The 10,296-nt window shown below is 40.0% G+C and overlaps 2 protein-coding genes and 4 non-coding genes across 6 annotated transcripts; 4 read left to right on the top strand and 2 right to left on the bottom strand.

The window, feature by feature from the left end:
- Nucleotides 1–9: 9 nt before the first annotated feature.
- Nucleotides 10–8,814, bottom strand: LOC121903831. The gene is made up of 4 exons (XM_042421224.1): nt 8,620–8,814; nt 7,144–7,866; nt 4,126–4,706; nt 10–697 (listed from the first exon to the last, which is right to left on the bottom strand). Exons 2-4 carry the CDS (start codon nt 7,807–7,809, stop codon nt 10–12), a joined length of 1,935 nt encoding a protein of 644 aa, XP_042277158.1. The 5' UTR covers nt 7,810–7,866; nt 8,620–8,814.
- On the top strand, nt 2,768–2,841 carry trnai-aau. Its single transcript has one exon. It is a non-coding gene; the product is annotated as a tRNA-Ile (tRNA).
- LOC121903634 (grass carp reovirus (GCRV)-induced gene 2p) lies at nt 3,724–5,551 on the bottom strand. The gene is made up of 2 exons (XM_042420853.1): nt 5,508–5,551; nt 3,724–4,775 (listed from the first exon to the last, which is right to left on the bottom strand). Exon 2 carries the CDS (start codon nt 4,716–4,718, stop codon nt 4,068–4,070), a length of 651 nt encoding a protein of 216 aa, XP_042276787.1. The 5' UTR covers nt 4,719–4,775; nt 5,508–5,551; the 3' UTR covers nt 3,724–4,067.
- On the top strand, nt 5,591–5,664 carry trnai-aau. The gene has a single exon. It is a non-coding gene; the product is annotated as a tRNA-Ile (tRNA).
- Nucleotides 8,722–8,795, top strand: trnai-aau. The gene has a single exon. It is a non-coding gene; the product is annotated as a tRNA-Ile (tRNA).
- A 1,160-nt stretch (nt 8,815–9,974) lies between the features above and the next one.
- trnaf-gaa lies at nt 9,975–10,047 on the top strand. The gene has a single exon. It is a non-coding gene; the product is annotated as a tRNA-Phe (tRNA).
- The last annotated feature ends 249 nt before the right edge of the window (nt 10,048–10,296 follow it).

Below are 10,296 nucleotides of genomic sequence, written 5' to 3'. Positions count from 1 at the left end.
TACCCCATCTCAGGACCTAACTGGACAGACATGCTTGGTCATGAGAGTGCAGATGTTTTGCCCACAGCCCCAGCATGACTGCTTGATGTGTGGAGAACCCTGCTGGGTCTTTCTGTTGCACAGTGAGCACACATCCACAGCTCCGCCATGATGCGATGCTGCTCCCCCATCTCCTCCAGTGGGATTTTTGAGACTATTAGCTACAAGCTGTTGAAGCTCTTTCAGTACGCTGTCTGGTGCCTTTGCAATCCCTACGACCTTCACTCTTTCAGGGTCAAACACACAATCCTCCTGTAGCCCGCTGGGCACAGCTTTCATGCCACAATTGGGGGGAACCCAAGCGGTGTCATAGCCCTGCGTGCTCCAGGTGTATTGCATAGGATGGTTGTCCGTGTCAATACGCTTGACACGGCCAACACGCACACGCAGCTCAAGGGCCACACGGTCTGAAACGCTATTCTTTAAAGGATAACGTTCTGCCTTTTTCTTATCGCGACTGACATACACGCCCTTTCCCAGCATGCCACCTGGTGACTGCTGAAAGCCATTGGCAATGATGAGCCGTGCGTTGGCTATGCTGGTGCCATGGTACATAGTGTAGACACCCCGGTCTTTGGGCTCCTGAGAGGCCTTCAACTCCACATGAGGAGAGTCATCATCGTAGGTCACGTCCCAGCCAAAGAACTGCACTGACATCCTGCTTTAATGAAGAGTGTTGTTCAAGCCCAGCGAAGACCAGCAGCTCTGTAAGAAATGGAAACAAAAATGGCATCATGTTATAACAGGTTTTTGTGAGCAGTATTTGTGTTTAATTGGATGTAGCTTTAATCCTTCAGCTGACATGGTGTCACATAGGATTGTGTTGCATCAAATTCTGTGACCAATCAGATTCTGTTTTCCAGTCAGGAGATTCAGCTATATTGCCATTGTAAACACTGTTATTACATGCTATACTTTGATACTATGTTACCAAGATATTTAGATAAAGGATTACAAATTTAGACAGCTGTAAAGAAAAAAAAAAAAAAACACCAATTATACAAATAAGGTCACACATTTTGATAGCGGTGACAGCAGCCACTAACTGCTTTTTATAATATCTGGTCGTCCCTTTGGCCTGTAATGTCATGTTGATCCCTTAGTGTCGTCAGGGACGTTGACTGGACAGTTAACCATCAGGGGCTGAGCCCATATTTTTCCCCATCAATTTTTTTTTTTTTTTTTTAAATCTTCTCTTTAAAAGAGACTGTTTCTATGTATTTTTTTCTTGTATTTGAGGGCTACACATTACTTAAATAATGTGAAAATTGGAGAAGGAAGGAAGGGTTTTGACTTTATTTACCATATAATCTGCACATGAATATTACAGCCACTCCAATGTCTCAAACCAAAATGAGCATCATATCAGATACCTACTACCATTATTACTAGGCCTGTATGATGGAAAATCCACGAATGAGAGTTGGAAACAGCTAACTATTCAAAGTGACTGAGAAAATATTGTTACCGGTGGAAAAATGAAGACTATGACTAAATTCTGTCTTTTTAAAATTTTATCATCTGGTTAAATTTTGCCTACTTCAACATTGTTATGACCCAACTTGTGCAGGCTACAATATAAGAAGGGAAACAGAGATAAGGTTAAGATTAAATGAAATGATGATTGAATTTATTTGTAGTTAGGAAGAAAGAAATAGAACTTTGTTCTCTGAAGGTAATAAACAGTGCTGGCAAGGAAGTTAAAGGAGCAGCCTTTAAATATATGAATGATTAATATTATTTAGTAAGTTTGCTGGTAAAAAAAAAAACATGTTTAAAATTATCATCACCACAGAATGTTTTCTACAATCAAGTCAAAGACCTTTTAAATGCCCATTATCCAACTTACTGCCAACTATTTGTTTTCCATCAAGCTTTGGTTCAACTAAGCAGAGGTGAAAGAAGTATTCAGATTCAAAAGTACCAACACAGCATCAGTGTTAGAGCAGCATTTTACTGTTGTAGCTGCTGAAGGTGAAGCTAGTTTCAACTAATTTATATACAGTTCCCAACCTAGGGGTCGAGCCCCTGCAAAGGTTCACCAGTAACACCTACAGTAAATATAAGTTACCATATGTGGTAAAAAACAAACAAACAAACAAACAAAAAAGAACAACTTCAAAATTAGATGTATTTAATACGGTTTGACAGTAGCTGTGAAAGCTGAAATTTTTCATTGGGTCCCAAAATCTCGACGTCTCAGAGAATTGGTGTAACTGACTCTGATAATAACCATATTTATTACATTTAATTTAGTTCGTACTACTCAACCCTTTAGGTTAAATAAATATCAAGGCTCAGCAGCTATTCGTTAATATCACAAGACAAACTATCATCAAAGTGAAATAAGTTTTATTTGCAGGAAACGTTTAGCTAACGTTAGTTAGCACACAGCTCGGGTTGTTGTTGCTTCATATTTTGTCAAAGAGGTGAGTAGACGACGGACTTCAACTCTCATAACTAAAGCCTTTTAACTATTCATGAGTCGTGGTGGTTACACCTTATCTATTAACGTAGCTAACGAGCTTTATATTCTGGTTTAACGTTAGAAAATTAACGAACCTTACCGTCAGTGAGGAGTCGTTCACCTCAATGGGTTTCACTTTCTGTTCAGTGGATTTTAACAAGATTCGATTTCGACTTCAACCTCATAATGACAATATGCAGGAAGACCTATGAGGACATATGTACATTTATATATATGGATAATAATTGCGTGGAACAACAGGGCCGGTTAGCTCAGTTGGTTAGAGCGTGGTGCTAATAACGCCAAGGTCGCGGGTTCGATCCCCGTACGGGCCATCAGATCTTTTTTCTTTGTCATCCTCTTTCATTTACACTGCCTTATTTCCCAGACACTGTCAAAAACAGTTAGCTAACAATCCGTCATATTATATTAGAAGAAGGCTGGATTACCAGCTGGTCAGGCCCAAATGTGGGCTGCTGTATTACCTGATCTTGAAGCCCTGTTTTGAGGAGGGACCTTGTGTCAAAATCCAGCCTTAAGCCTTGAATTATTGCAGAAGACATATTCCTAAATTAGTTTGTATACCATTGTATATCATATTACCACAGAGCAAACTTGGGGCCAGGTAGTATTTCAGTAGAGGAATACTGTACACCATGCACAAAGGCAGAGGAAGTGGTTAATTAGCCTCTATACGCATTAATGTGATTTTGCTTAGCGTATGCAGCAGCGAGCTGAATCCTTTTTCCTGCTTTATGATGTATGCAGTAGGGGTCTCAGATAACAAGGCTGTTATATTTTCTTACTCCTACTGATCCGGCTTTAGAAATCAAACATCAACTTGGAGGAAACTGTCTATTTTTGGCCTAAAAAAGATTAATTGATAATACAACCGTTCCTCATATCTCCATTTCGATTTAAGACTGCAACCAGCAGGTGTGTCCCCTGGTAGTACAGGAATAGGAAACTGAAACTAACCACACTTTAATTCTCAAAATATGTCTGTACCTGCTGTTTAGTTTTCACTACAATTTTGATGGTAGATACACCTTTTTTTCAGGTGCTTTTGTAACCTGAAAAATTAGTGTTTCATCAACTGAAATGTGTAACTGCATCAGTGTGAAATCATGAAGCTGTGAGTTTACTCACAGACTGAAACCATCACTGAATGAGCTTCATCACTAAATATGGAATCATATCAAACTGGACATTATGGGTCTGATATCATAATAATGATGTTTATTGGCTTTAGACATGTCACATGATTTAGCGTTCAATAAATTTAGTGTTCAATAAATTTCACAAAATTGTGAGAATATTATCAAATCACGTTTCAAATTTTACATCACAGAAAATAACAGATAACATGTTCAGCAGGAACTATTTTAACATGTTGTACCTATTACACTTATCACTTTAGGGAAGGAAAAGGAAGATTATGAGTCTTGTTTACAAAGTCTGATTGATTTCAGGTTTAGTTTCCCCCTCACTCAGCATTCAGCTCATACAAAGACCATATTGAACACCTCTGTTGTTTTTCATCTTCTTCTCTCACCCCCTGTCAGGGTTTGTCTGGACAGAAATGCTTGGACATGAGGATGCAGATGTTTTGCCCACACTTCCAGCACTGTTGCTTGATGTGTGTGGAACCCCGCTGGGTCTTTCTTTTACACAGTGAACACACATCCGCAGCATCACTGCCTCCTCTCCCGGATGCTTTGGATCTTTTTGCAATGAGTTGTTTAAGCTCTGCCAGGATGGTGGGGTTTGGTGCCTTTGCAATGCCCACGACTTTCACTCTGTTAGGGTCAAACACACAATCCTCCTCTAGGCCAATATTGGGGGGCAACCAGGCAGTGTCGTAACCATTTGCATGCCAGGTGAGTTGCATATGATGGTTGTCCTTGTCGATACGCTTAACGCGACCAACACGCACTCGTACCTCAAAGACCATACGGTCTGCAGGTAGACATCTTAATGGATAATTTTCTGCCTTTCTCTTATCACGACTGACATACACGCCCCTTCCCAGCGTGCCACCTGATGATGGATTAAAACCATTGGCGATGATGAGCCGTGCACTGGCAACATTGGTCCCATGGTACATAGTGTAGACACCCCGGTTTTGTGGTTTCTGTGACGCCGCCAGCTCCACACCAGGAAAAGAAGCACCATCGTCGACCACCTCCCAGCCAGAGAACTGTATTGACATTCTGCTTTAGAAATGTGACTGATAAAAGATGATGAAGCTCTGCAAAGACCAGCAGCTCTGTGAAAATGAATACAGAAATTTGGAATCATGTAACAGATTTAAGAGCAATCAGGGTGAGATTTACAGAGTTTAGAAATTACAGATTAGTTGTAATCCTCTGCTCCCTGACTAGAGAAACTAGTAACAAAAGTGCCAGGATGAACCACACATTAAGTGGTGTTGTGTGAATGAAAATGCGAGTTAAAAGTTTACTTGAACTACCAGTGTGTTGCCACTACTTTCCATTAAATTAAATGTTGTACTATTCATTCATATTTTGCACTGCATTGTAATTTTCATTCTTCTGTTTAATCTGTTCGATTCAATTTTATCTTCTTTTTTATTTTACTCTGAAAATCCTATTTATATGTGTGTTTATATGAGTCTTATGTTTGATGGATCATCTGTTTGCTTCCTTGTCCGATGTCCGTCCATGTTTTGCTGTCTCAATACACATTCCACCCCTTATGTCCCTCAGTTTGACAATAACTGTCCTAACTGACAACATATATAAGTCTGTAGGCTATAAGTCAAGAAAAGAAATCCAACTTTCTAAACTAGAACACAGGAAGGCTATATGCTGTGTCAGTCTGATGAGGCGAGTAAAACGACCTTCTTCATAACTTCTAACATAATCTAATGCAGTATCATATTATTTTATTACTTCTTGTTTGTTCTTTTGTTAACTTTTTCTGTAAATCTTACAACTCTAGTGCTGTTTAAGGTTTAATATTCAGGGACAAACCTTACCGTCAGGTGAAGACTTCTCTCTGTCAGCGCTCAGAAAGTTTCACTTTCAAGTTTTGATTACGTCACGTTGTCAAAATAAATAAGGCCGGTTAGTTCAGTTGGTTAGAGCGTGGTGCTAATAACGCCAAGGTCGCGGGTTCGATCCCCGTACGGGCCATGAAACATTTTCCTGTTGATCACTGTCATTGACACCGCCTTATGTCTCAGACGCTGTCAACAACAGTTTGCTAATAAAACATTACATTACATTACATTACATTACATTAGAAGAAGGCTGGATTACCAGCTGGTCAGGCCCAAGTGTGGGTTGCTGAATTACCAGCCTGAAACCCTGTTTTGAGGAGGGACCCTGTGTAAAAATCTAGCATTAAGCCTTGAATTATTTCAGAAGACATATTCCTAAATTAGTTTGTATTTAACATGTTACCACACAGCAAACTTGAGGCCAGGTAGTATTTCAGCAGAGGAATACTGTGCACCATGCATAAAGGCAGAGGAAGGAGATAATTAGGTTATGATGTGGTGTGCAAGGCCAAGTGAAAAACCTTATTTGCCTCTATATGCATGAATGTGATTTTGCTTAGAGTATGCAGCAGCGAGCTGAATCCTTTTTCCTGCTTTATGATGTCTGCAGTAGGGGTCTCAGATAACAAGGCTGTTATATTTTCTTACTCCTGTTGATACACTTTTAGAAATCAAACATCAACTTGGGGAAAACTGTCTATTTTTGGCCTAAAAAAGATTATTTGATAATCCATCCATTCCTCATATCTCCATTTTGATTTAAGACTGCAACCAGCAGGTGTGTCCCCTGGTAGTGCAGGAATAGGAAATTGAAACTAACCACACTTTAGTTCTCAAAATATGTCTGTACTTGCTGTTTAGTTTTCACTACAATTTTGATGGTAGACAAACCCTTTTTCTAGGTGCTTTTGTAACCTGCAAAATTAGTGTTTCATCAACTGAAATGTGTAACTGCATCAGTATGAAATCATGAAGCTATGAGTTTACCCACAGACTGAAACCATCACTGAATGAGCTTTTCTGAGTCTTCATCACTAAATATGGAATCATATCAAACTGGACATTATGGGTCTGATATCATAATAATGATGTTTATTGGCTTTAGACATGTCACATGATTTAGTGTTCAATAAATTTAAATTCTTCCTTCATTACAGTAAATCAAAATTGTGAGAATATTATCACATCACGTTTCAAATTTTACATCACAGAAAATAACAGATAACCACAGTCAACCTGGAGTGAATTCATTGTGTTTAACACACTCCATCTTGATTGCACATAATGATAATGTATGCTGATAAGAGAATATAAAACTATGGTCCAACAGAAATAAAAAGTAAACATCAAACTGTCAGTTCCATCAACACCAATGCATTAACAGATTTCACCAATAGAGATCCCAAAAATATGTTAAAAATAACAAAATAACAGATAACATGTTCAGCAGGAACTATTTTAACATGTTGTATCTATTACACTTATGAGTCCTGTTTACAAAGTCTGATTGATTTCAGGTTTAGTTTCCCCCTCACTCAGCATTCAGCTCATACAAAGACTGTATTGAACACCTCTGTTGTTTTTCATCTTCTTCTCTCACCCCCTGTCAGGGTTTGTCTGGACAGAAATGCTTGGACATGAGGATGCAGATGTTTTGCCCACACTTCCAGCACTGTTGCTTGATGTGTGTGGAACCCTGCTGGGTCTTTCTTTTACACAGTGAACACACATCCGCAGCATCACTGCCTCCTCTCCCGGATGCTTTGGATCTTTTTGCAATGAGTTGTTTAAGCTCTGCCAGGATGGTGGGGTTTGGTGCCTTTGCAATGCCCACGACTTTCACTCTTTTAGGGTCAAACACACAATCCTCCTCTAGGCCGCTGGGCACAGCTCTTAGGCCAATATTGGGGGGCACCCAGGCAGTGTCGTAACCATTTGCATGCCAGGTGAGTTGCATAGGATGGTTGTCCTTGTCGATACGCTTAACGCGACCAACACGCACTCGTACCTCAAAGACCATACGGTCTGAAAGGCTACTTCTTAATGGATAATGTGCCGCCTTTTTCTTATTGCGACTGACATACACACCCTTTCCCAGCATGCCACCTGATGACTGTTTAAAACCATTGGCGATGATGAGCCGTGCACTGGCAACACTGGTCCCATGGTACATAGTGTAGACACCCCGGTTTTGTGGTTTCTGTGACGCCGCCAGCTCCACACCAGGAAAAGAAGCACCATCGTCGACCACCTCCCAGCCAGAGAACTGTATTGACATTCTGCTTTAGAGATGTGACTGATAAAAGATGATGAAGCTCCGCAAAGACCAGCAACTCTGTGAAAATGAATACAGAAATTTGGAATCATGTAACAGATTTAAGAGCAATCAGGGTGAGACTTGCAGAGTTTAGAAATTACAGATTAGTTTTAATCCTCCGCTCCCTGACTAGAGAAACTAGTAACAAAAGTGCCAGGATGAACCACACATTAAGTGATGTTGTGCAAATGAAAAGGTGTGTTAAAAGTTTACTCAAACTACCAGTTTTCCAGGGTGTGTTGCCACTACTTTCCATTAAATTAAATGTTGTACTATTCATTCATATTTTGCACTGCACTGTAATTTTCATTCCCGTGTTTAATCTGTTTTACTTAATTTTAACTTCTTTTTTATTTCACTCTGAAAATCCTATTTATATGTGTGTTTATATGTCTTGTGTTTGATGGATCATCTGTTTGCTTCCTTGTCAGATGTCCGTCCATGTTTTGCTGTCTCAATACACATTCCACCCCTTATGTCCCTCAGTTTGACAATAACTGTCCTAACTGACAACATATATAAGTCTGTAGGCTATAAGTCAAGAAAAGATCCTATCATGAATCAAATCCAACTTTCTAAACTAGAACAAAGGAAGGCTATATGCTGTGTCAGTCTGATGAGGCGAGTAAAACGACCTTTCATAACTTCTAACATAATCTAATGCAGTATCATATTATTTTATTACTTCCTGTTTGTTCTTTTGTTAACTTTTTCTGTAAATCTTACAACTCTAGTGCTGTTTAAGGTTTAATATTCAGGGACAAACCTTACCGTCAGGTGAAGACTTCTCTCTGTCAGCTCTCAGAAAGTTTCACTTTCTATTCAGTAAGTTGCTTTAAGAGTTTTGATTACGTCACGATTGCTAATAAATATGGCCGGTTAGCTCAGTTGGTTAGAGCGTGGTGCTAATAACGCCAAGGTCGCGGGTTCGATCCCCGTACGGGCCATGAAACCTTTTCTGGTCATATTTACCATGATGAATTGGTTTCTCGTAGCGCCACATCCTCGGCTGGACTTAGGGTTTAGTTGTGGTTATTGTAAAACAGAGCGGGTAGCTCTCGATCCGAAAAGTGCAGCCAATGCGAAAGTGCATTACACCTGCATTCTTTCTAATGGCCAGCAGGGGGCGACTCCACTGGCTGCAAAAAGAAGTCCGATTGTATGGAAGTATTTGAGAAAATGACCCCACTTCTCCCTTAATTTATTACCTCAGTAAACACCTTTCTAATTAGTTTATGGTCACAATCGATAGTATCAAGTCTTCTTCGATGCATCATGATGTTCGTTTTGTAAATTATGGCCCCGTTTAGAGTAAAATAGATGATAAAGCAGCGTATGCGTCAGGGCGTGGCTACGTTGTGATTGACAAGTAGCTAACACGGCGACAACGTTGGTTACGTAACGTAACCACTGATGGACGTGACCATGGCCCCAGATTCACAGTGTGTTTTCCTTTCATTAAAGTTAATTGTAACATTTTGGTCGCCTCGAGAAGTCTTGTTCAGCGTTTGTTGGTGATAAAATGCCCTCGAAGGAGTCGGATGTTCAGTGTTTCCGGTGAGTACATTTTGTTTTTATGGTTTTAGGCCTGTTTTTCGCTAGCGGAAATTAGCATTAGCATGATCACTGTTAACCATGGACTGTGAAGGCACCGTGCTAACCAAGCTAGCACTATGGTCAGCTCCACCCTCTCGTCCGAATATGTTCACGTCATGGGTGTATTATAACTTTAAAATCTCATTATACATCCATGGTCCACGTCCACTTCTGGCAAAGTAGTATCAATGTAAGTTCTTTGCTTCTGGCTCCATAGAACAAACATGGCGACAGTGAAATCCAAGATGGCGATGGTCAAATAGCTAAACTCGAGGCTTCAAAACTGTGACTACATCCTTTTTTTTTTTTTTTTTTTTTACAGCCCATGGGTAAGGCACACAGTCTATGGTAACATGTATGTTGGAGTCAGCATAAATATCTCAAAAGACGTACTTAAAATCTTCCACTTTACTCCTCGCCACGGTAACGTTAGTTGATTACACATAAGATACAAATCTACATTACATGTAAGCTGCGACTATTCCAGTCTAGTCGTATGTTTGTGACCCTTGCTGTAGATATTTATTCAAGCCGAAATAGCTCAGTTGGGAGAGCGTTAGACTGAAGATCTAAAGGTCCCTGGTTCGATCCCGGGTTTCGGCAGGGTGGTTTCCTTTTCGCCTCCAGCAGCGTATTCAGAGCACATGAGTCATTCACAGGACTCAAAGTATTGACAACTCAAACAAACTCAATTCTGACTTATAGCGCCCCGTGCTGGCAGGATCATTTAACACATTCATATCACAAACTTTGATTTACCTTTGTCCTCACAATATGATTTCAGGACATATCCTTGTGCACAGTAATAGTCAACATGTTTGAAACAGGCAGTACTGACGATTTGACGCTGTT

This window comes from Thunnus maccoyii, chromosome 9, assembly GCF_910596095.1.
Source record: "Thunnus maccoyii chromosome 9, fThuMac1.1, whole genome shotgun sequence".
Lineage (NCBI taxonomy): Eukaryota > Metazoa > Chordata > Actinopteri > Scombriformes > Scombridae > Thunnus > Thunnus maccoyii.
This window is presented reverse-complemented; position numbering and strand designations above follow the sequence as displayed.

What these genes read in the sequence shown, in the direction of transcription:
- LOC121903831 (XM_042421224.1), bottom strand. Translation starts at nt 7,809, where the DNA reads ATGTCAATACAGTTCTCTGGCTGGGAGGTGGTCGACGATGGTGCTTCT. An exon ending in AGCATTTCTGTCCAGACAAA is followed by an intron (nt 4,707 to 7,143) that starts CCCTGACAGGGG and finishes ATGTCAATACAG; the next exon opens with TTCTCTGGCTGGGAGGTGGT. An exon ending in ATCAAGCAACAGTGCTGGAA is followed by an intron (nt 698 to 4,125) that starts GTGTGGGCAAAA and finishes TCATTAAAGCAG; the next exon opens with GATGTCAGTGCAGTTCTTTG.
- LOC121903634 (XM_042420853.1), bottom strand. Translation starts at nt 4,718, where the DNA reads ATGTCAATACAGTTCTCTGGCTGGGAGGTGGTCGACGATGGTGCTTCT.